At 42.5% G+C, this 26,728-nt stretch overlaps 1 protein-coding gene across 1 annotated transcript in view; it reads right to left on the bottom strand.

Annotated features, from left to right (window-relative positions):
• LOC146326417 (teneurin-2-like) overlaps positions 1–25,409 on the bottom strand; it is a 160,159-nt gene extending 134,750 nt beyond the window's left edge. The window contains exon 1 of the mRNA XM_084718679.1: positions 24,665–25,409. Within this exon, the coding sequence (XP_084574805.1) occupies positions 24,665–24,716 (52 nt within the window). The 5' untranslated portion in view covers positions 24,717–25,409. The remainder of the gene's footprint in view (positions 1–24,664) is intronic.
• Positions 25,410–26,728: the final 1,319 nt, after the last annotated feature.

Raw genomic sequence — 26,728 nt, 5'->3', positions numbered from 1 at the left:
ATGCTGACTGTGTTTCATTAGAGACTTAATTTAATAAGTTTAACTGTACAGTAAAATCATTCAGCTCATCATTTCTAGGTCAAAACACTCATGTTCTCAAATAAACACTTGAAATTTTAAGCTCAGTTAACTTGAATAAATTAAACTTCTATATTTGTTTAAAGTTAATAAGAAAAGATTACTTGATTCCACAAAATACCTGTTTAATTTTTTTTTTTTTACAGTGTAAGTAGCGGGTTGTCTGAGTGGAGCGTCACACACACACACACACACACACACACACACACACACACACACACACACACACACTGAGCAGAGTGCGCACACACTCGCTCTGTATTTCAATACAGTGCCCTCAGGTTATAGCCCCGGCAGCTTTGGCCCCTCAGATATTCGGCTTTGTTTATGTGACCTAGCCCGCAGCACACACACACCCGCCGAGGATCTGTGCATTTAAAGCGCTCTGTCGATACTTCCCCAACACGTCCTCCATTCAAGCCTTTTTTTCTTTGCCACCATCCTCTCACCCCGTCCATCCGTACGAGTAGATTTCTAAGCAGCGACGATATATTCTTCTTCGGTCTCCTGATAATCATTATAAATCTCTATTAAACCCCCACCTTCTGGATAGATGGGGAGTGTCAGCCCACATCTGGTACTCTATGTGAGTGTGTGAGTGTGCGTATGTGTGTGAGGGGGGTTTCAAATCTATAAAGTGTGAGTGTGGGAAGAAAAGGAGAGGAAATGAGAGAAATACAAATTGACAATCTAGCAAAAACAAAGGGATGACAGAAAATCAAACATCTCTTCCCCACACGCACACACACACCGTCCATTCCCCTCTTCGGCTGTGTGAGTGTGTGTGAGTGTGTGTGTGTTTTCATGAGCCCTTCATCTTGTTTCGCAGGGGCTCGTTCTGAAAAAGCTGTACGGGAGCAGCCAGTGATCGCAGCAGTGCTGTTGTGCCCTTAAGCACAGCCACTTAACCCAGGCTAACTCACTCACTCAATACACTCAATACCCAGTCGGGCAAAAATGGAAAGCCTGCAATGGCATGCTGCTTAGCATAAAAGCTATAAAAAGACACAGAGCTGCGCTAATGCTGTGTCCACAGTCCGTGTACTTGTCATATCTGCTGTAGCTGAGGGTGGAAGGCTGTGCGTGTGTGTGTATGTGTGTGTGTGTATGATCCTTAGTGACTAGCTGGGGGCACCGCCGCACTGGATGGCACCATCAGCTCAGAGGCAGATAGCGACTTAGCTCTAACTGCTTCCCTCTGCTTGGGTGTGCAAACGCGCGCGCGCTCGCGCACGCACACACACGCTGAAGCGAAAGGTCAATTTCTTGCCACACCACTGGTCTGCCCAGGAAACCTGAATTGATTGATTTGACTCGATTCTACCGCAGGCTGAGGGAGAGAGTGTGGGAGAAAGGAGACAGACGGACGGACAGACTGACAGCGCAGATAGAGAGGCAGAGATAAGACGGGGAGAGAGAGGAACATGGGAGGAGAGGTTGAAAGAAAGTCAGGAGGAGAAAAATATGTTTACGCATGTGCTGACTAGAACCATGAAGGGTTCTTCAGCTTGTCTGCGATTCTACACTTTCAGAGGGTCCTACTTAGAAACCTAGAAACAACATATAGGTTATATTTAGAATTGTATGTCAAAGGTTTCACTCTAGAGTTGCTAAGGGTAAGCACTTTCCTTAACTGATTATTGGCAACATTAAAAATCAACATTTTGCTTATACCAATCAATACAAATGGATTTTCCCCCTCAAATAAAAGCTTTATTTCCATGGCAACATATTGCATTTTCTCTGACAGCACTACATATTAAACACATATACTTGAACATGCAGCTCTCTGCATTTTATCAAATATGATCTGTTATATTTCCGATCTATATTTTATAGTGGATGGATCAAATTTTATTTGATTGATAAATTTCTTAACGACTGATTAATGGATCATTAATTAATTGTTATCATCCCTACCTCAGAGGAATTCTTGAATGCGGCTACAGTTCACTGACAGTCCTGACTTAAAGAAGTGTTTTTGGCAATTTATATAAGAAAGATTTCTGAATTTATATGTGGAAAAGTCTCAACCTGGTCAGTCCTCCCTTTGCCCCTGGAAAACCAGAGCCTCCATCTCTAGCAGTGAAAGCCGAGTAGGTCCTGCCGTGATACTGATGGTGATTATGGGATTCAACCAAACAAAAAAAACCTCACAGTGTCTTTGTTGTTTTTCCCTGATGGTGTTGTAGGCAGTGTTTTTGGCAACTCATATGAGAAATATCGCTGAATTTATATGTGGGAAAGTCACACACGAGTCAGTCCTCCCTACCGGAAAGAGACAACGGTGCCCACCTCCAGCAGTGAGAGCCGGGGAGGTCCCACTGTTTACAACAAGAGAAAAAAATTCACAAACCTCAATGTTAAGACGCATATTTCCAGTTCTGGTTACTGATGACAACTTAAAGTATCTACAACAAAAAACTCAGGGCTTTTTTCTTCATTTTAATACACTGGGAATAATTCAAAATGATGGGCAATCAGGGCGTTAATACAGAAATACAGAATAGGCACTAATGCTTGTAGTGAAGTTTGTCCGTATTAGAACTCTCTATCTAGTGTTTTATTCCCTAAAATCTTAACAAGGACTGTAAATTAGCAACGACCAGAAGTCCTGTACATTGCATCGGTTGCATTTTTTAAAAGTAACGATGCCTACATGTTTCGTCCCTGTTAAATAAATAATTAAACTAAAATATAAATATATTCCAAGGACCCAGGGGGTTCAGGCAAGAACCATTTTATATTATGGTACAGAGAACCCGTGACAAGTCCTGGACAAAGGAGGTCTTCAAGGATTCCAGTCATCTGTTATTCAAAAAAGGTTCTTTGGATGAAAAGGGTTCTTAATGGAACAAAGAACACTTGACGGACCTTTTCTTCAAAACAATAATTGCCAGCTATATTGATAATCAATTGATCAGTTGGAGTGAGAAAAGAAAGTGAAAATTCTTTGATTCCAGCTTGTGAAATGTAGATATTTTCTGGTTTCTTTACTCCCTTAAGTCTGTCTTTATGAATATCTCTGTGTCGTAGGCAGAACGAGGCGTTTGAGGACTTCATCTCTGGCTTTGGGAAACACTGATCGACATTTTCCCCCATTTTATGAACCAAACAACTAATCGATAAATCAAGAAAAAAATCGACAGACTTGAAGGCAAGTAACATAATGGTCAGTTGCAGCTCTTACGTTTCCTGCGTGTTTCATACTGTAAAAAAATCCAAAAGAGCAACACCTCAAAATGTGAAACATAAGCCAACAATTCTGTCATTATCTATTATCATCACATACACACACACACACACACACACAAGCGCACACACCTTGGTGTGAACCTGGCATGGTGGAAGTGTGTGAGGAGAGGTGCGATTGGATCACTCTATTCTAGTCGTGGTGTCGGGGCAGATTTTGTGTGAACAGATGGTGTTTACCTAGTAGCAGGTTGGTTTGGATCACCTTACCACCCCCCTCTGCCGACCATACCATTTTAGCAGCGATATCACAAACACACACACACACACACACACACACACACACACACACACACACACACACACACACAGAGGATGTGCACACACAGACAGGCAAGCACACACTTTTTTTTTCCAGAAAAAAAAAAAAAAACAGACCTTCATACACGCCACTCCTCTCATCTGAATGAGGGGTGATAACTCACCAAGCCGCTGTCGGGGAAAGGATAGAGATAAACGAGGGGTGACGAAATGAGAGAGAAAGAGAGCAGCTAGAGAGGGAGCGGCAGAGATAGAGAGAACGAGTGGAGAGAGGAGAGGAGAATTGGGCCATTGGTGTTTTTTTTTTTTTTTTTTTTTTCTGGTCTGTAGTTATGTAGGTCACTTTTTCCTCCGACTCGGGAGTGGGGAATTTGTAAATCTGACATAATAAGGCATTTGGCCCGCAGTGACGCTTCTGAAGACGTTCTGTCTTTCCTGCTCATTTTCACTGCACCATTGCACAGCTAGCCTGAACGCCGCTCTACCTGGTGATCTGAGGAGCCGAAATGGAGCGAGGGAGCGCGCGAGGATGAATGGAAGGAGGACGGCTGATTAGCTTTTAGCCGGGGGAGGGAGAGGGGAGAAAAATGAAGAATATTTAAATGGAAATACAAGTCTCTACACACACACACACACACACATATGTAGACACAGGGTTGGGAGGGTTACTTTAAAAAATGTATACCAATACAGTTCCTGATTATCTGTTAATTATTGATTATCTGTCACAATATTAAAGTAATGAAACTTGATTACCGTATGCTACTTTTGGATTACCTCAGTACAAAATATGATGAAATTGTTCAGCCTAATATAATGTTTTATGTTCATTGTTATGTTCATTTTATTAGGTTTATTTTAGGTTTGTTTTGGAGCTTGTGTTTTTAACCACAAACTATCCCAGTTACCAGCATCACCACCTTCAGCCCTTAAATATTTTTAAGTCGCAGTAATAGAATTAACAGATTAGCTCGTTAATTGGGTTTCTGTGTACCTGATGTTAGTGGATGATTTGTGTGGTTAATGCTAACGGTTGGTCGGTGCACATCAGCTGTTGGTTTGTGTAGCTAACGTCAGAGTTTGTTCTGTGTAGCTAACTTTAGAGGTTGGTCTCTGTAGCAAATGTTAGTGGTTGGTCTGCGTAGCTAACATGAGAGCTTGTCCTGTTTAGCAAACGTTGGTATTTGGTCTGTGTAGCCAATTTCAGAGGTCGTTCTGTGCAGCTAACTTTAGTTGTTGGTCTATGTAGTTAATGTCAAAGTTTGTTCTGTGTAGCAAATACCAGTGGTTGGTCTTTGTAGCTAATTACAGAGTTTGTTCTGTTTAGCTAACTTTAGTGGTTGGTTAGTTGGGTTGTTCTGTGTGTAGCCAACATTTGCAGTTGATCTGTGTAGCTAACACCAGACTTTGTTTTGTGTAGCAGACATTGGTAGTTGGTCTATGTAGCTAATTTCAGAGTTTGTTCTGTGTGGCTAACTTTAGTGGTTGGCCTGTCTAGTTAATGTTGTTAGCTCTAAATGTTTCTTTAAATTAGATGTTGAGTTCTTGGATGATGACGGTATTTTCACAGCTGAAGGCAGAACTGTCACTGTACTGTGCTGTTGTTCCTCATTTCTCATTAAAAGGCAAAATAATGACAAAATTTCACTTGGGGCCATGATAATGAATTTAGAAACTATAAGAATAGCTGGTTTCACAGAGACCAGAGTGGTGTTGTAATATGTGTGCACTGTGCATGTATTCTTAAATGTGTTTTAAAATTGTAATCCTGCTAATAATCCCAATTTTTACAAAATGTATGTGTAATCTGACCACTTCTTTATTTTCTGCAACTGTAATGCAATGCAGTCACCCTTTTTTTGTATCCTGATTACATAATCCTGTTACATGTAACCCATTACTCCCCAAGCCTGCATACACAAGCACAGACAGACAGGGTAGGAAGCTAGAAGAGACACAAATTCCTTGATGGCCTCTAAATTTCAAACCGAAAATGTTTGGTATTTCATGCTTGTCTTCCTTCAGAGACTTTTCTTGCTCTTCTTCACCTCTTTCATGTAAGAGGCGGCGGGAGATTTGAGGTAGAACGACAATTCCCCACCTCGTTAATAATTCACCTGTAGCTGTGACCACTCCGAAACAGAAACGGAAGGGAAAAAATATTTGAAATTCCAAACATCTAGCGAGGATGTTTTCTTGACGACACTGCATGTCCTGTCAGTCTTGAAACATTGTAAAATGTGCACATGGAAGCACAGAAACACACACACACACACACACACACACACACACGTACACACACATACATATACACACAGAGCAGCAGACGGTGCAGTGTATGAGGTCTGACAGTGCTCTCCAAGGAGCAGCTTGTGTTGCTAAAATAAGGCTGTGTCTGGAAAGAGGTGGATTCCCCTTGAGTGGGGCACAGAAGAGCACTAAAAGCTAAGTGGAGATGAAAAAAAAAATAGCCCCTAGAACTGAAGGGGAGAGTGAGAGGATGAAGGAGAAGGAGAAGGAGGAGAGAAGGTGAAGGGCAGCAGAGGGATGGAAACAAAAAAACAAGGTCAGAAAGAAAAGTATTGTGAGTAACGTTTCATAAGCACTGTTTTGCATTTTACTTTCGAAGACAGTAATTTCATCGTGGAATCTGTGACTTATTCGCGGGTACGTGCTGTCAGACAGTAATTATCTGGATATGATATACAGATGTGACAATGACAAAATTAGTCAAACTGGAAATAATTTAAAATAGACATGTCAAACATGTCAGACAAGAAAATAAGATAATCAAACCTCTGCACGCCTACATACTATAATGTGAATGTTTCAGAGAATTGCATTTCCTTTAATTATTGCTACTTTAAGTATAGTCAGGTCTGTAATCAACCTCTTGCTTTAAGTGCAAGCCAGTGCAAACAAACTCTTGAGAAAAGTGAAACATGTAATATGAACAGAGGCTAAACGGGTATATGGACCTATGAGGATGTGGAGCATAAAGAAAGTATTATTTTCTGTATTATGATTTTATTTTCTACTCTTCCTCCCACTCATACATGTGCATAAACAATTTTGTTATATATTTAGCTTCACTCAATAAAAAAGGGTGCTAAAAAAATCATTGTACATTGAATATCTTTGGGTTTTGGACTATTGATTAGGCAGCACCCAGGGTTTCTATACAATTTAACCTTTTTTATGTCCATAATGGCATAATGGAGTCCCAGACTTACTTGAAAAGTAAATGAATTTATTCCCATTTAATTGCATTGCGGGACTTAATGTTAGTGCATCCCACTGGGGCCCACATTTGCCTTAAAACCTCAAAAATGGGGACCAAATCTGAGTTTCACTGACTCTGTTTTCCTGCATTCTGGTGACCTTCAAAGAATGAAGATTACAAAGTATTAAGTACACTGCAACAGCATTTATATGTTAAATAATTTTCATGTTTTTCCCCCCAGCAGTCTGCTGGCATGAACTTTCAATGAATCTCTGGCATAAACTAATATTTATCAGGTTTTCTTTCATTCATTGAGTCATTGTTAATTTTGCCTTTGTCTGACGTGGCAGATTTGACAAAATGCCTGCCTCTGTCCTCTCCTTCCATGTCTCTCTCCTTTAAAACTTTCCTAAAGAATCTGGAATTCGTCTGTCGAGGCTGTCTGACATTTGCTGAGTATTTCTTCCTCTTTGTATTTCTTCTTTCACTCACTGAGAAGGACAAGGTGCAAGCTCTCTTCCACGTCATGTGCATGCCTGGAAATGACAGTCGTATGGTTTATACATGCTGTACATTACCAGAAAAAGAAAATTTCTCAGAAATCAGGAGAAATACAGGAGAATTGTGGTCCTGGGAGGGGGCAATGAAAATCAGGAGGGTTAGAAAATGTACTGGAGCCTGACTTTCGTGACACACTAGATGTGAATACAGAACATTTTGGATGATGGCACGTGTTTACTGGCTGCTTTTTATACAACCTCATGTTTATTGACTTGCCATGTGACTCTAATGCAACAGAAAAAGAAAATAAGGCTTATTTACTTTCAGAAGCAGCTATTTTCTTAATGAGAAGAGGTGGCTGTTTATCACAGTAACCACATCGTGACACTTTCGCTGGATGTGCTTTGAAAAATTATGAATTTTTTTTTCCAAAAACCCATTTCAAAGAAGAACTGAAATGAGTACAGCTTTATAAAAGTAACACTAATTTCATAATCCAATCAAATTTTAAGACTCCAAAATCTTATTTAAGACTTTTTAATACCTAAAATTGAGATTATTGGATTTTAGACTTTTGAAGGACACACAGACACCGTGAGGACAAGCAATCTGAAGACATCATCTTACTGTCTGGGAAACCATGATGTGCATTTTTCACTATTTTTTTTGGGATATTTTATGGACTAAATCAGAGATTCTGAAAGTCGGAGGCAGGCCTCCCCAGGCAATATTACATTAGCTGTTACATTAGTTATTAAAGGAGACTGCGTGAAACAGCCTAAATATGTGTGATTTGGTTGAAGAGATACAGTTTAGGGGAAATTTACTGTTTTTCTCAGAGTCAGAAATGAGAAAATGTCTTTGAGCTGACCTTTTTTTATGTATTTGGCGTGGTCTGAAGTCATGTCTTGGCTTCACTGTGAAGAAATAACATGATTATGATCCCTCAGACATTGAGGAATTGAGCAAAACTAAGCAAGTAAACTAAAGGGAGCCACCTTTTTCCAAGCTCTTTCCTGAGGGGAGTCCCACTGTCTCAGACAACCCCTGTTCTTAATGATTCATGGATTATTTGAAACAATAATCGATGCATGAATCAAAACTAAATGTTAACTGCAGCTCTACGCTATATCCTCAAATATGCATGCACACGTGTCTGCACGGTTCAACTAGTGCATACAGTCTTACACCGAGTTGGTGTTGTGGTTAAGTTGTGAGGTACTTTACAACTTGAGCAGAAGCCGTGGATAAACACATGGAACAAGGGTGTTACATTGGCAACACGACTGAGAGCTTTTTACGCTCTTTCTCCGCTCCACCATACAACACTGTGCCTCCCCTCCTGTTTCCATCCCCTCTGTTTCTGCATGGCTTTCTCCCTCTCTTTCATGCCTGTGTGCCTCTGTGTCCCTCGCCCTCTCTCACTGTCTCTGCCTCTCCATCTGTGCCCGTGTGGAGGTACATTCCTTCTCCATTAGCTGCTTTTGCTGTACCAGGGGACACCGGTGGAAAGGTCTAGAGAAATGAGTAAGGGAGAAGGATGACAGGAAATAATAGACGCGGTTGGATGCGGCACCTCGTCCACATACCTGCAGTCATACATGAAACACTGGAAAATTACAGGATTTAAGGGGAGTTGTAGGGAGTACAAGAAGCAAACAAACAGCCGACACAGGAACAAATCAACACAATAGCTTTGCAGATTGGCAGCATCGCAGCGCCGTCTTTAAGCGGGATTGTTTTGTGCATCTGTAATTTTTTGTGCCTGTGTGTGTCTCCATTGTTTTAAGAAAACACGAGGCATTTGTTGGCTTGCTGCTGGCTGAGGCTGAAAAAAGAGAAACATTAAAATGGGCTGCTATTTAAGAAACCATTGAAAAAAAGAAACACCTTTGATACATCTCTCAAGCCACTTAAAAACGGCCCGCCTAAAAAAAATCAATATCAGTTTAGGTGTACGCTACATTTAGATTATCTTCACTGCTTAACCTTGCCATCAGACAGCCTTTCCTGATGGGAAACCACCGTGATACAAGCCAAATATTGCTCTCCTCCGTCCAACCAAAGTCCACAGGCGAAATCAGTCATTTTACACACAAGTTGCTGGTCTACTGCCTCAACTGGCAGGTTAGTTGGTTTTATTGCGTGACTTTTGTGTTAAAAGCATGATTCAGATTCACTAAGCTCACACAATAAAAAAAAAATTAAGGTAAACTGAATTAGTTAGCCATTCGCTGGCGATCCCATGATGCCTTTGGTTGAGTCTGTTGACCAATCAGAGGCTGTGTGGGCATTTGTGTGGCAGCTCTGATCTCAAACTCATGGAATAACATTTAGATTTACCCCATTCTTCTGTTAACAGATCTAAGTAGCAGAATGGCCTAAATGTCATAAAAAATGTTTGCACTGATTTTCCTTTGGATAATATTGTGAAGTAACCTTCTGTGAGATTCAAGATTCAAGATTTACTATTATTTGTATTCATTTAGTTTTCAACTCCAAACTTGGGGTGTGCCGACCGCTATCTACTGTAGGTAATAGCTTTGTAGATTGGCAGCATTGCAGCGGGATTGTTTTGTGCATCTGTAAATTTTTATGCCTGTGTGTGTGTGTGTGTGTGTCCATTGTTTTAAGAAAACATGAGGCATTTGCAGGCTCGCTGCCGGCTGAGGCTGGAAAAACAGAAACATTAAAATGAGCTGCTTTTTAAGTCATCCTTGAGAAAAAAAAACAACAGCACCTTTGATACGTTTCTCTCGCCCGTCACTCTCACGCGTTTTGATTTCCCCACTTTATTTATTCCGCACCTTATTTGCTTGTATTTGTTTGTTCTCAAAGATGAGTTTACAGGCCCTGAAATTGGCAAGTGGTGCTTTAAATTTGTGCGGCCTTGATCGGGTCACGCAGCTAACAAAAGAGACAGAGAGGCGCGTTGCTCAGGCACAGAGAGCCCAGGCTGTGTTTGTAAAATATTCTTGAGGGGTGGCTTTTATCAGGAGGCTTTTGGTGTCTGCGTTCAGCCCCCGGCGGTCGAAGTCGTCTCCTTCCGGCCGGCTATTCTAATTGAGACCACGACAAAATGAAACGACAAGTCCCCTTTCTGATGCTGATGCAGCTTGGGTAATATCCTTGCTGTGTCCCCAGCACGCTGTTTCCAATCTCACCCGGTCGGCGTGAGTATGATAGAGGGAGATATGAGTGCATGAGCACCGGGGGGAAAGGAGAGGAGGGAAAAAAAAGAAAGAAAGAAAGAAAAGTGTGGCTGTAAACAACCTCAACCTGTTCTCCGAGCGCTACGTGTCTGCAAGGGGGAGCGGCGAGAGACCGAGAGATAGGGATGAGACGAGCTGGAGTGTGTTTGAGGAGAGGCACTCCTCCTACTGTCTCCTCTGTCTGTCTTCTCCCTTTTCTCGCTGCAATCCCTCTCTCCCTGCGAGCCAGTGTGTGTTTGAGTGGGTGAAACACTGCCACAGTCCTATAGCCTCCCTTGAGACACTACTTCAAACAGACTGGAGAAGTACTGCCAAGGGTTCACTCGCTGGATGTGTGTCTGCGAGAGTGTGTGTGTGTGCATACATCAGCTAAGTGTGAGCATTGTGTCTATACACACAGATGCTCTCTATGCCACCGCGTTCTTTCACACTCTCGTCTCCTCTTATAGTTTTTTAAATTCACTGCGTTACATATGCACAGATTCTAAAACAAACTGTCATCAAAGTGCCGCTCGATTATTCAAACACCCTCACTTTCTCTCTCTCACACACACACACACACACACACACACACACACACACACACACAGACAGATGCAATTAAACAAATCCGTGGTGTCTGTTAAGCGTGAAGGCCTCCCTGCTGTGAGAGACATATTAAAACCAGGATTAGCCCAAAACAATTACAAAATGGTACAGATAGACCCTGTCGCCCCCCTGGATGGTGCTGTAAGCGTGTGAGATCACCTCTGTCACCTCGTGTGGGCTTTAAAGGCATAGTTTGGATTATTTAATGTGGGGTTGTAGGAGGCACTTATCGATAGGCAGTGTGTTACCCACAGCAGACGCCAGTCGGCACGCCCCCACTTTGGAGAAGCAGCAGAACACCAGAATGGAAACAACAAAAAGTGTTTTAGTCATCTGAAAAAGTCCACTTGAAAAAAATAAGTATCAGTTTAATTGTACACTATATTTAGAATATTTTCACTGCTTTATCTTGGAGACAGACAGCCTTTTCCAATGGAAAAAGGTTGTCACACAAGCCAAATATCGCCGTCTGCAAACTTACCAAACTCCATAGACAAAGTCAGTAATTCTACCTCACAGAACACGGGACACGCTGGTATACAGCTGTTGGTTTGTTTGTGTTAGGGTGTGACTTTAGTGTTTTAAAAGGACGCTTTGGATTCACTGATGTCGCACAATAATACAAACAAATGAACAGATGGTGGCGGCGGGCGACCAGCAACTCTTGTACTCTGCGAGGAAAAAATTATTGAATTTGCCAGTGGAGTTTGGTTGGTTTGTTGAAAGTGATATTTGGCCTTCAAAAGGGGCAGCTTTCTGTCAGAAAAGGCTGTTTGGCTGCAAAGAAAAGCTGTGGTTCCAGTGATTGGCCCCTGTTCTTAATAAGCCTGAATCGGCTCAAGGTTTGTGCCTGTTAAAAGGAAGTTTTTACTTGTCACAGTCGCCTCAGTGCTTGCTCTTAGTGGGAACAACTGAATTTATAAAAAACAGTATGGTCTAGTGCCCTAAGATAAATTTGTTCTGGTTTGGCACTTTACAAATAAAACAGAACAGAAGTGAAAATATTCTAAATATAAGGTACACTGATACTGATTTTTTAGGTGGACCTTTTTTAAGTGGCTTTTGTTGGTGACCCTGTCCACAGCAGGACATTTTTTAGCTTCAGTGCTGGTTCTCTTCTCTGCTTCTCTTCCCCGCCAGCTACTGCTGTTAATACACTGACTCTAAATAAGTACCTCATACAACCCCACTTCAAACAATCAGAACTATCTCTTTAAACAGGGAACACTGGTTCCTGTGCTCACACTGCTCTTACGTCTTATGTTTTATTTAATACTTGGAAATTATTGGCGAGCAAAGGCAGCGGGGACCTTGAAGCAGTATTATGCAGCACTAAATAAAAACCACTTTGAACAGTGCAATGGCAATGACTCAAGTCTCATTATGTTCCAATATGTGTCGTTATACTCAAACAGTGATGTGTGCAGTTAACAATGTTAAGAGCTGACAAAAAAAGAAAAGGGGGAAAAAAAAAGAAGACTGATTTTCTGACACAAATATACAAACACACAAGGTGGAGGAATGATTTGCTCCCATTACTGGATCTGAAAATTCAATATTTTGTGCTTCACCTGGAAAGTACAAAACCATTATCCTCCACCACTGCCTCTCCTACTCTGTAACTCTTGTTCTCCTTTTCCTCCCCCCTCCCTCCCTCCCTCCTTCGTTCCCTCACATTCCCCCTCTTTCCCTCTGTGGAGCTGAGCAACATTCATGCCACTTCTTGCCAGGTATATTTGCATATTCGTATTCTTCTCCTCCTCCTTTCACACTTCTCCGGCATGTCTTCAGACATTGCATTGCCTTACAGTGTGTCACGGAGCAGAAAAAAAGTCTCACGTCTTGTCTATAAATCATTAAATGACTGGGCCCCAAGATACATCTCTGACTTGCTTGTACAATATGAGACTACTAGCGCTCTTAGATCATCTGGAGCTGGTTTGTTTGCTGTTCCTACAGTAAGAACAAAGATTAGTGTAGTAACTATGTGCTTGTGGAACAAATTACCAGAGGATCTGAGGTGTAAATTTATATGCATGTATACATGGATAATATTTTCCTTACTATGTGATTGACTTTGAAATTTTTTTAAATACCTTCTCCCAGTCTCTCCTGTGTAAATATTTGCCTTTAATTCTTCAGTTTTAATTCTTTTCAAACATTTTTTTGCATGTAAAATGTTAATTATGCTGTTTTAAATAAACTTTAGCTGTTTCCTCTGCAGCTCTCCCTTCTTTGCTTTCCCCTCTCCATCTCTCCATCTCTCTCCTCTCCATCCTCCCTGCCTCTCCATCTCCTCCTCGGCAGAAGAAGTGGGAAGTCTACCTGCTGGATAATCCTGCATTACATCCTTAATCCCCTCAACGTGTTCACACACACATACGCACACACAGCTGCTGGAGGGATTGCACGCATGTACATGTATGGGACATATTTCTGAAAAAGCATAAATGTGCACTATTAAGTGACAGGTTTTAATGAATTTTCTTACTCTAAACTAATTATTTTCATCATAGTGGAGAATTGCTGTTGTTTCTTATATGGAAAGCAGAGTTTTCCCTGCTGTGACACTTGCAGATTGAACAAGCAGAGCCCCTATGGACTGTCACTAGAGGGTCTGACATTGGCCTGCCTAAGAATATCTTAAGCATAAAAAAACAAACAAACCAGAGGCATACAGAAAACGAGTTTGAGGTGCGTGTGTGCATATGTGCGCATCCCTCCAGTGGGCGAAGGGCAAAAGGTGAGAGAAATGAGAGCGCTGGAAAATAAAAAACAGTGCGAGAGATAGAGACAGAGCAGCGGGTGAGAAACAGACAGAGGGAGGAGTGGAGACGAGGGGAGTACGGAGATCTCCGAGCAGTGGTTCTCATTAACAAGTGGCTCCGGGGTCCAGTCACTTGGCATTGATTTGTTTAAAATCCAAAGCTCAGCCATCGACAAGCTTGGCGTCCTCGAGTCCCCCGTCAAAGCCAACAAGAGCACACAGAGCGCACGAGCCGGTCCAACATGAGTCAAATCACTGATACTTCTTTTTAATTTGCCAAACCACGTACATTATGTTCTGAAGTCAGAGAGTCATCGCAGGGAACCTCATATAACAGTAATATTTTTTAAAAAAGGGAATTAAATATTTGATATATATTTTCTCAGATGTCTATCACATTAGTACAAGGGTGCAGATGTCATTACAACTTAATTTAGACTTATCTGCCGGGAACCGGGAGGGCTGCAATTTGTGTTGACATCATAAACTTTTACTATGAGGGGACAGAAGCAGAAAACAGGTCGGTTTTAGCTCCACTTCCTATGTTACTTTATGCTGTTTGAATGTTCATAATTAGACTACAGGTCAGCTCAATTTATGTGAGTTATTAACATTAAAACACCCCCTGCTCCTGCACTCTTTTGAGTGGGCATGCTGTTAAACCAAACTCCACTCTAAAAGCAGGTGTTTTATGGAAGCGCCTTTTTCTTCACAGTCAGACCTTTAGTTACACCATCACTAAGACCCTTTTCTGATTGATTTCGATCTACAGGCACAATCGGCAGACATGACACTGCAGTTTGTGCTCATTACGTAGATCCCTTTCAATTATCACTTATAACCCACTGGAAGTGTATCTGAAGATTCCCTGCTCATCTGCCTGTATTTTCCTTATTTTCTCATTATTTTTCTGTGCTCGGGACACTTTACCAACCCAAAACGTCGGTATCTGACATCCTGGTAATGAGGCTCAACTCTCAACATCTTTCAGGTGCGTTTACGGACAAATCTTACTGATTCTACCTTTAACGTTAAAATACCCTCTGCTCCCGGCAGTCTTTCAAGTGGGGAGACTTTTAAACCAAACTCCATTTAAAAAGCAGGTGTTTTATGTTCGGGATTCTTTTCTGATTCGCTTCAATCTACAGGCACAATCAACACATTTACTCATCACACTTCACGTATCGACTGGCCTTGTACTATAGAGCTCGTTTTCACCAGACGTATGCGATTCATATCACTTTTCAGATGATATGACAAAAGTGTTGTTTTTATATGTGAATTATTTCAAAAGTGGAGCCGTCCCCTGTTAAATATATACTTTTAATTGCATCATTTATTCAGAAATGATTCATTAGCCTCATGTTTTTTACAAGTTGGGGTGGACACGTCCCCTTCCGTTTCCCCTGAGATCTGCGCCCAAGCATTAGTAGTCAATAGATGCAACAAAATCCTTCTGATTTCTCCCATGTGTCTGTCTGGTTTCACATTCTCTAGATTCGAGTCCTATGGTGTCTCCGTGTATATGTGTGTGCTCCTGGCTGAATAGCCTATGAATAGAGGCCATAGTCAATCAATAGCAATCTACGGCCAGCCTTCGCAATGCTAATGGAACTGTGCAAGAGCTGGCATTTGGCCAGTGCCATCACTGCAGCATCAGTCTGAAAGCGCACACACGGGAAAAGGTTAGAGAGACAAGAGGTGAGAGTCACAGCCTGTGTCAATATGAGAGACAAAGAAAGAGAGACGGAGACGGAGGCGCACACACATGCGGCGAGATGAATGCGGCGTGTGACATTGTTTAGGTGATCAAGCATGATCGATGGGATCATTTCCCTGCCCCCTTTCGCCCCGCTGCATGGCCCATCTCCTCTCATCTCCCCCTTAAGCAGTGGTCATTAGGAGTACACAAACACGCACACGCTAACACACATGCAAAGACTGAGTTTCACTTTGTCATCATCCCTAAGGCAAGGTCACGGTGCCCTGTCTCCTCAAAACACACCTTCTGTTTAGAGTACGGCAGCTGGAGCCACTGTCTGCTGAGCTAGTGTGTGTGTGTGTGTGTGTGATTATGTATTCAAACCTGTGAATTAGGATGAGAGAGAGATTAAGGCTGGTAATGTACAGGAAAAAAGGTTATGTAACCATAGCTTACGTATTGAGCTACAAAGTGGTATAATGACTCACGTATCACAACTACAGTGACCTTTACGAGTCCTTTCAGAGTCTAAGGTTCAAACTGAAGCTGCTGTACTGTACTATCTATCTACTAAGTGAATCCCTACTGAGCTGTAAACAGGCCTACGCTTCGACTGTATACCCAAATGGAAAAAAAAAACACAGGAAGCCGTGATGTCTCTCCGTCTAATCATCTCCTCGTGGAAGAAGTGAGCACATTACGACGAGTTAATTGAGGGAAAAGCGAAAAAAAACATTTTAGTCGAACGTGTCAAAGCGCCTCGCAAAATTGATGGACGTCTAATGTACCTTTTTCGGGAGAGTCATCTCGGCGTGTTCATCAAAGTAATTCGAAAGTAATAAAACTAACTCGATAATGCATTACTGTCTGCACGAAGTCGGGCTTGAAGTCCTTGCCATGATTTAAAGGACACATGTAATCGATAATATCTTTCTTAAAAGTGACTCTGACAGCAGGGAATGAATAGGCCTATACTTCTTTATGAAAGTACTTTTTTGTCTGAAGTACCTCTGCAGTCCTGTCAGATGAACTCAAGTACTCCATCTGCGACACCACAGACTTGGTTCATTCAGTTTAAACTGCATGTTATTTAACACTGTTAATTGTATCAAATGATAATATTTTCATACAATTGAAATGGTCAATTTTTAGGTCAGTCATTTGTACTAGTATCACTTGAGTGAGCTCAACAACCAGATCTCCATTAGCTAAATATTAAAGTATTTTTAAGCAATTTTATGGCTACTTCATCATTTATTCATCACTCTTAGCGAGCTATCTCAACTGTTTCATCCAAAGTTTAGCTATTTCAACATTTATCCATCACTTTCAGCTAGCTATTTCAACTCTTTATCCAGAATTTGAGTTATTTCATCATTTACCTATCACTTTTAGCTAGCTGGCTTCACTGTTTTACCCATACTTTTAGCCATTTTGCTATTTATCCATCGATTGTAGCAAACAATTTTATAGCAAATATTTATCCTTAGCCTACCTTTAGCTATTTCAATATTTATCCATCATGTAGCTATTTCAACTGTTTATTCATGCTTTCACCAGTTATCCATTATGTTTAAACAGCCATTTAATCATTTATCCACTACTTTAAGTATTTTAGCAGTTTATGTATTACTTTACCTATACATTTTAACTGTCTGTCCTTCTCTGCATGCACGCTAACTAATTTTTATGCCTTCTAGATCACAACAAACAAGACAGTGCTCCAGCGTTACAGCTGACTCAATAGCATAAATAATTCTTTGTAATCAAGACATAATCTATTTTTTTCAAACCAAAGCTACTCCACTATCTTTTCATGCACCCCTTGGCAACTGCAGAAATACCCTCTAGGGTACAAGTATACCTGTGGTTGTGAATCAATAGTATATGGTAAGCCCTGACACTACAAAGGCAGAAACAGAATTGCATGAGGACAGCTTCTCCACTTACAAAAGTATCTCCACTACCACATAGGAGAAAAAAAAAAACAACTTCCTTTGTGCGCTTGTGAAACAATCCTATATTTGACCTATTTTTGCTGGAGAGGCAGCATAGCAAACTACCTGACTGTTTTCAGCAGAAGCCCAGCGCTTTGAAACCTCCGGATGCAAACCCTGTATCGCGCGAGCCATTGTCCTCACGCCATCCCTTAAAATCGGTTTCACATCTGTCGCGACGTGACAGCCAGGGAGGCAGCCAGTAGCTGGCGGGGCGGAGTGACTCAGTCTGGGGCTGGAGGAGAGGTATTCTCTCCTCCTTTTTTATGGCAATAACACAGACCTGAGGAGAGCGTACGGGAGAAGGGAGGAAGAGCTGCAGGAGAGAGAACAAAAGGCAGGGTGAAGAGTTCAGGAAGCTAGAGTCAGTGTTTTGGGGAGAAGGATATTAAAGATGAAGGGAGGTGCTGTGAAGGAGGAAGCGTGGACGGGAGGTAGCAGCGGCGCAGAGAGCAGAGATAGCAGAGAAATGGGGGACATTAGATAAGATGAAGAATGGAATGGAGAATGGTTAGTCGGGTTTCGAGTTTACAAACAACGGCGTGATGAGTCAATGAGTCACCGCTGTCGCTGCTACCCCAGAAGGTATAATGAGGCCGTGTAGATGAACGATGGCAACTCTAAGACAAAACCTCCTCTCCAGCACAAACGCTGGGATCAATTTGTCACTTCAGCATGACTGTAATTGTGACACTTTCATCTGTCACATAGTTAGCTCTGGCACGGATCGATCACTTAGAGTGTTAGCGTTGCATAGCTAACAAATGGAATAACACTGCATGTAACACAGCTGTGTGCTCTGATTGAGGATATGATGCTTTCTTGCTTAGAGGAAAATTAAAAGGTGAATGAAGATGATGAATAACTATGTTAAAATATTCGTCTTCTTTATTAATATGCGGCGTAAAGTAAGTGAAAGGATTTAAATTGACTGCGATGTCAGCTTTTGTTTTCTTTCTCTTTTTATAAATTAGCTTTTTAAAAGGAAGCAGGAAAAAGCGGCAGATAAGAGGACAATGACTCGGCAGCGTCAGGTGTGGATGGAGGGATGGTTGGAGATATGAGAGGAGTGGGATGTGTTGGGGTATAGGTGACACACATGGCAGCGCCACATGCAGATGGTACACATGGATGAGCAGCCAGGGTAGTGAAGCATAAAACCAGCCAGCTCGCTGATCAGACACACACACACACACACACACACACACACACACACACACGCTCAAAAGCATGCTGAGAACACCAGTTAGCTTGCCAGCCCTTTACTCACCCAAATCACCACTGTGAAAATTAATACCTCCAACCGTCCATACAAAAACCAGCCACACACTCACTATCTCGTAGACACACACACACACACATACACAATCACACACACACACGCTCTAGAAATCAATAAGTACATTAAATATTTACGTAGGAAAATGCATCCATAAAATTTGCGAGGAAACCTTTTTGAAACATTTTACTTTTAAAGTCGGCTCAATAAAAAACAGCCTAAGATCTTTACGTTTTAATATCAGCCGTGTTAATCTTAACGATTTCCCTTCCTTTCCAATTTCCTTTTCTTCAAAACCGACTTGAAAACCGAGATTGACTGCCAGCTGACTGCTTTTCCATCAGCGTACTGGAACACACACACACACACACACACACACACACACACACACACACACACAAATACAACCACACACAAGTGCTTACCTGATGACAGGCGGGACAGACTGAACAATACAAAAAAAATAATAACCAAAAGAAAAAAAAAGAACAGAACAACAGAGCCTCCTTTTTCCATGACTTTTAAACATCCACACAAAAAGACATTATTGGTCATTTCTTCTTGTGCAACTTGGGCCATTTAATCATTAGCTAAATATTCTGACTGTTTAATACTTAAAACAACTACTTTAACAATTTATTTGATAATGCATCTTTACAACCATTTGCATTTGTTATTTATTTTCATATTTTTAAGCAATTTCGCCATTTGTTCATCATTTTTAGGAAGTTATTTCAACTATTTATGCATGCTGCTAGCTACTCATCATCTAGCTAGCTATTTCAATGGCTTATCTGTCTTTTTAGCTATTTTATCATTTTTCCATTACTTTTGTATGACTACATTAACAGTCTACTTTTACCTATTCATTTCAACCATTTGTGAAATACTTTTAGCTAACTGTTTTGCCCTCTTGCATTAAAATAAAATCAGTTTAAGATCTTTAGGTTTTAATATCAGCCGTGTTATAATCTTAACGATTTCCCTCCCCTTTCCATTTTCCTTTCCTCAAAACCGACTCGAAAACTGAGATTGACTGCCGCCTGACTGCTTTTCCATCAGCGTGGTGCACAAACACAAACCACACACAAGTGCTTACCTGATGAGAGACGGGACAGATTGAACAATACAAAAAAAAACAAAAAACATAGCTTTCCTTTCCCCATGATTTTCAAACATGCACACAAAAGCCATCAAACCGCACATATTATACACAAACGCACAGGCGCTGACGGCCATACACACAATAAAGCATGGTGCGTCGGGGAGGACACAGGGGGCTGAAAGCAATCTTCCAACTGACCTTGAGTGGGGAGGACAAAACGTGTGATGGAGGGAGAGGGAAAAAAAACCAATGCGAGGAAAAGGAGTGAAATACATAATCTATCTCCACTGGCAGAGGGAAACAAATGCTTTCACTGAGATTGAGGACACATCGCCCTCACACATCGACACACGCACACACACACACACACACAGACAAATATACACACACATTTTGGCTTAAAGAACGCTGAATGGGAAACTGAAAGCAGAGAAAAACTCATTTTCCTAAAGCGGGAGGGGAACAGAGATGAGGAGAAGGCGAAGCAAAGACAGAAGACGATGGAGGAAGAAGGAGAAAAGCAGTGGGTGGAGAGAATAGAGGAGTCGGTATAAAGAGGCCAAAATAGGTGGAAACAAAGAGGGAGAGGGAGCGGAGCAGACAGAGACAGATGGACGGAGTAAAGAGAGGGACGGGGAGAAAGAGAGATGACTGCTAGTGACCGGCCTTTGTAGATGACTGTCGTTGCTCACTTTCGAGTCGGCTTCACTGAGGCAAAGTCTTAATGACTCACGGCCCAATACTCTGCATAATCAAGCTGTGCGTGTGTGTGTGTCGGCGTGTGTGTCTGTGCGTGTGTGTGCGTATGAGCCACTAGTCTTGTAACAGAGAACTTTATTACCATCTGTTCCCACACATGCTTATTTGTTTAGCCGTGACACGCACGTCTTCTTCAATCGCTTTGCTATTTTTTCTCTCTCCCACTCTGTGCCTCTTCCAATCACCTCTCCTTTTTTTTTTGTGTCCTCTTCTCCCCTCCACCGCCGCCTCGCTTCCTCCCACCCGGCGTGGAGGGGTCGTATTCCAACGCATAGCGTCCGACCCAAAAAGAAAAAAAGAAAAGAAAAAAAAAATCAGGGCCATTATCTCAGTGGCTTTCTAACTACCTCTCGCTCGTCGTTGGTGAAATGGAATCGCGCTCCAGCCATTTTAATCAAAGCATGTGTGTGTGTGTCAGGCTGTGTGTATGTGTGTGTGTGAGTGTGTGAATGTGAGTGGAGGACCCTCAGTACCTGTAGAGGCCATTAGGTGGAGCTGGTGCCTGACTGAGATGGAGGGAGTGAGGGATGGATGAATGAAAGGGAGGGGAAGGCTCAGTCTCCTCTACCTGTTATCACCAATTTCTCTGACGGTGTGTTTTTAGGGCGTCCAACTGCGTCTTGTAGGCCGGGTTGCTCGTGTCCAGGAGCATCAATTATTCATGGTACTGTGAGTATCACTTGGTAGTAGTGGGATGTTATTGGTTGTAGGCAAGAAAAGAGAAAGAGTAGGGGAGAAAAATCATATTTGTGCACCCCTGAGCGTGACGATTTTAAGAAAAAAAGCCATAAATTTTAATTAGCCATAGCTGGGAAAGCACAGGTGTAGCTAATAACATTAACAGTGTCCCAGTAAGCAAAACCAGTAAACAAATACACACAATAAAAGCTTAATGGAATGCAGCCATCGTTAATAATATCAATTACACCTGTGCTTTCCCTGCTGTGGCACGTCTTGCAGTTGAAAAGAGCAATAAGCGTCTTAGCCTAAAGTTAAACCCGAGACGAGAGCACAAATGACATTTACAGTCACACGTCGTTCAGCGAGAGATGTTTTTGATTTTTACTTTTTTTTTTTGCGAAGGAGGGAGTCACTGTCAAATTCTCCACAACAAGATTCAGGAAAAAAAAAATCCACACATCCACCGTACACACACACTCTCTCCTCCCCGGATTTTGTGAAAACACACAGACACACGCGCACCTGTGCAAGCACAGATCTTGTTGGCAGTTCAGAGAAAAAGGGACGGTAGCCTGGAGGAAGGGCAGGTGTCCACAGATGGAGCTCTCTCAGTGTATCTCTTCTCGGCCACAGATGGACCCAATCACACCTATTTCTCTCTCACATGCCCTATAGCTGCATAATCAGCGTGTGTGTGTGTGTGTGCCCGTCTGACTTGTTTACTGTCACATAAAATGGGTGTCCTCCTGAATGAGTCTCTGAATATGCATACGTCAACGTGTGGTTTTAGCCTACAGCCTGGCGAGCATGTGTGGTGTGGCTACTACGCCAGACTTCTATTAAACTATCGGTCCGTTTAAAGGTACCATCGGCAGGATTTGTCCGAGCTGTTTGCAAACGCACCAGAAAGATAGTTGATTGTTGAGTTGATTTCCCAGGACATCAAATACTGATGTTTTTGAGTTGGTAAAGTCTCCTGCACACAGTGATATAATGAGAAAACGGGCAGACTAGTGATGATTTAAAGGGATTATGTTTATGAGTTTATCCTGGGGCTGAACAATTTTGATAAAATATCTAATTGCGATTATCTTGACTGATATTGCAATTGATTGCAAATAATTTGCGATATTCCAGTGATAGATCATTATTTTAATTTTGATTGAAAAACATGTTAAAATGAATATGGTGTGAATTTAGCGGGAATCTGTACCAAACAGATAAGTTTTCTTGTAGGCCAGGATGTCTCTGCAACGACATTAGTTTTTTGTAGTTTTTTGTAGTTTCTTATTTTATTTTTCACAAGGTTTGCAGGTGTACATCAAGAAATAAACTTTGTCAGTCACATAACACATTGGTATACTAAGGCAGTGATAAACAGGCAAACAATGAATCAGAAAATATTAATTTATACGTATTAAATAAAAATACTTTTACCCCTTCTCTTAATAAATTCATAACTTTACATTTAATTACACTACAGCCTCTTTGCTTTACAGGGAACAGTACAGAATTTAAAATGGTATTTTGACACACGTTTTGCCTTTTAACAAATTTTGCGCCTCCGCCATGTTGTGATTTTGATAAAATTTTGATTAGCCCGAATCTATACATTTTTTTTTTTTTACCTGGCAAAAACTTGCATATTATGCCTTTAAGCCAAAACCCAAGTTACAGTTAATGTGTGTGCTCAGTGAGACGTGCACATTCCCTAAAACACACACCACTATTTCAAAGAACCGCATGAAAATGAGTCCTGGGATCGAAAAGTGTGTGCTGGCTCGGGATAACATTTAATTTCACTTCATATTTGCATGTTTGGTGACAGCTGAACACGTGCGCGGTGGCCTGCAGAGGGTCTGTCTGTCTCAGATGGCAGGGGGTCCCGCTAGCCAATGGGACCACCCGCTCCGTAAAGCAGGAAGTGAACCACCGATCTGTCATCTGTCTTCATAAACCCACCAGTCAGGACCCTCCTAATTAGTCACCATGGAAACCATGGCTAATTCCCTGGTCTGCCATGCCAATCACGTCCTGTCTGTGGCAGCAATCAGAAAGGCACATTTATCCACCGCTGGGCCGGATCCGTGTAACAGATGTGTGTGTGTGTGTGCGTGTATGTGTTGGTGGCTGTCTTTTTTTTTTTTTTTATGTGTGTGTATGCATGTGGGCGGTTCGGTGAGCTTGTGTGTGAGCTTGTGAAAGGCCTGTATTTCCTTAGACAATGTTGCCTTTATGTTTTCGGGGGGGAAAAAAAGCCCATATTACGCCTGTCTAGCTTGTAAATTCCTAATGTTTGTTCAGATAGGAGGCAGATGTGTCGGAGCTGCTGAGAGGGGCGTGTGCCATGTTGTGATTGTCTGTGGGAACTGTTTGATTAGCTTGACGAGTGCTAGCAATCCCCTCACACCCACAAAGCAATCAAACAACCATTATATGACACGCACACAGGCACAAACACACACACCGATACAGACACGGAGATGCACCACGAAACACACTTAACCTTTTTTCCCCCTGAGGTCAGACTGTTCTGTCAAACAACACACAACCCCTGCTGCTACGCTCGAGTATCCTGCACAAATCAGAGCATTTTGATTTTTAAATCAAATCCACATCACATCTAAATATTCAATCAATTAATCAGCGTTGAATTAGAAAGGCAAATACTTTGAAATAACCTTGTAAATATTGAGGAACCACACACATGAATAAATTATGGATCCGGGTGGAACAGGGGCAAACGCGTGTCCCGTCCATTCCCTGCCATCAGCCGACTGTCAATCACTGTAATTACCATCAACTGGAATGTGCTCACCAGAAAGCTGGGGGCCGACACACAAGGGCACACTTCCACGCACACGCACCAACTTCAAATCAATGGCCGATAAACACACACACGCACGCACGCAGACACGCGCTGGAACCGCGTACACGGATGCCAATCATAACTTCAAGCGCACATCAAAGCCAAGTTCTATTCAGATGTATGCCGTTTGATCACCGCCACCACCGCCTCCACCTTGTACACACATTCTCGCACACAAGCGCACACTCCACCATATGTGCATATAACCTACATCGAGGCAGGTTGAAAGAATGAGAGATAATTTCTGTTTGTGTGCAGGAGAAGACACAGGCATCGGCTCCAGTCAAGTTACAGCGATGCTCTATTGTTCCTCACACTGTTGTCTGGAGGGAACACAGCACAATGCCATCTGCCTGCTGTGGCGACAAAGAAGTATTCCAGGGGTCTTACCTGTCTCGTGAGAGAGGGTCTTGGTTCTTCCTGTGTTGCCTGAGTGATGCATCGCTCCGTACTTGTCTCTGTTTCTGATTAACCCTCTACCCTTATCTCCTCTCCTCCACACTCCACTCCTCTCCGCTCCCTTAAGAGTCCTCTTTTCTTGATTCTCAATCTTTTGCGCCCTGTTTTCGCCCTCTTTTGACAAAGTCCTCACTGCTTGTCGTCTCTCGCTCCCTCGCCGGTGCTCTTCTTCTTCTTCTTCACTCTTGTTTCCCCTTTCTTCTCCCTTCTCCGTCTGTTTGCAGTGAAGCACAATCCGCTAGCTGAGTGCCGGAGCACCGTGCAGGAGGAGAGGAAGAGAGATAGAGCAGGAGCACCAAGAGACACACGCACACACTCACGCGGTGTGGAGCGACACACTTGCGCACGTGTAGCTGTTGCACTGCTGCAGAGACGAACGGCACACACCAAAACACCGGAGGGGGAAAAAAAGATGAGCGCAATGCCCTGCGCTACCTTTCCCCCTTTTTTTTTTCCAGGAGACTGCAGGTCTTTTTGTCTCCCTCCTTGTTTTCTAGTCCTCTAGTCCTTTATTTTTTTTGCTCAATCCGTCACAGATCAAGGCCGGCTCTGGCATAGGGGAACGGATGGATGAGGAGACACTGAGAGTGAAAAAGAGAGTGCCTTTCAGCCTGTGGCAGGCAGAGCAGAAGAGAAGGAGAGATGTGGCTGCGGCTCCATCCTCCATCTGCCCACAGCTGAGACTGAGAGCAGACTCGACACACACACACACACGCTAGCTCTCTCTCTCTCTCTCTCTCTCTCTCTCACTCTCTCCTCCTCTCTCTCCCAGCAGCGTCGCACCACCACCGAGATGGAGGGGGAGGAAGGATGACGGCGGGAGCTAACGAATGAGCCAAAGGGAGAGAGAAAAAGGGGTAGGGGTGAGACAGTGAAAGAAGGAGAGAGCGTAGTGGTAGATAGAAGCAGGAGCAGGAGGAGGAGGAGGAGGAGGAGGTGGCAACAAGGGCGGGAGAACGCGATGGAGCCCACGAGCGCTAGAGAGTGAAAGAGTGACAGAATCATGGGAATGTGACAAAGCATGCACATCAAAGGCGAAGAGGGAGAGGAGAAAAGGATAAAATGAGATATAGGAGACACGAGGGAATGGGTGGCGAGAGGATGAGGCAAGGTGGACGGAGAGGAAAGACGGGGGTTGAAGGGTAGAAGGAGAAAAGACAAGGCGGTGAAGCGGAGACGCGGCGCAGGAGGGAGGGAGGAAGGGCAGAGGACACTGCGGCGATGAAGCCAGTAATATGTCAGATCTCACATGGGTGCGCTCGCATCCACATAATGTCCCTAAATAGAGAAAAGAACAATGTCAAACAATGCAGGATGCTGGCAGCCACAGAAACAGACAAAACTCTTGCCCTGAAACCAAACATCAACCTTACAAATTAAGGAGAAATCCATTTCATTTTTCAGTTTGGAATAAAATATACATGATTTTATCCTCCCTTGACAAAAAGACATGGATAAGCTGGAGGTATCAAACATCGGACCAGCTAAATTAAGTGACTAAAACCACCAAGGTGCATTTCTCTCCCTCTCCCCTCACAGACTCCAGCCACAGGCTCAGGTGGCAGGTTACCAGGTGAGTGAAGGTCCTCACAGTGCCCAGCAGAGGGCAGACATCATGTCACCTACCAGCCAGAAGGCTGAGGTCATCTCCAGCTTCTCAATATTCACACAATCCCACATTACCAAACACATTGATCAACATTCAGTAAGCATTTGACACATCACTTAAGTCACTTATTAGAGATTATGCATTTAGACAGCCCTGCATCACCAAGGCTGTTCATCATTTAGTGTACATTATTTAGTCATAATTCAACATGACTAAGAAGAATGGTATTTAAGTGAGTTAATGGAGAGATTGTCAGGAATAGTGTGTATTTTTTTTTCTCTTTGTACACATTATGAATCAGGTGTGGAAAGTGAAGGCTACTAGAAGCCATAGAAGAAGAATGCTGAAAAAGAAATAATCTGAATGATCTAAGGCTAAGGATTAAA

Source organism: Lutjanus erythropterus, chromosome 5 (assembly GCF_056507025.1).
Source record: "Lutjanus erythropterus isolate fLutEry1 chromosome 5, fLutEry1.hap2, whole genome shotgun sequence".
Taxonomy (NCBI): Eukaryota; Metazoa; Chordata; class Actinopteri; order Lutjaniformes; family Lutjanidae; genus Lutjanus; species Lutjanus erythropterus.
This window is presented reverse-complemented; position numbering and strand designations above follow the sequence as displayed.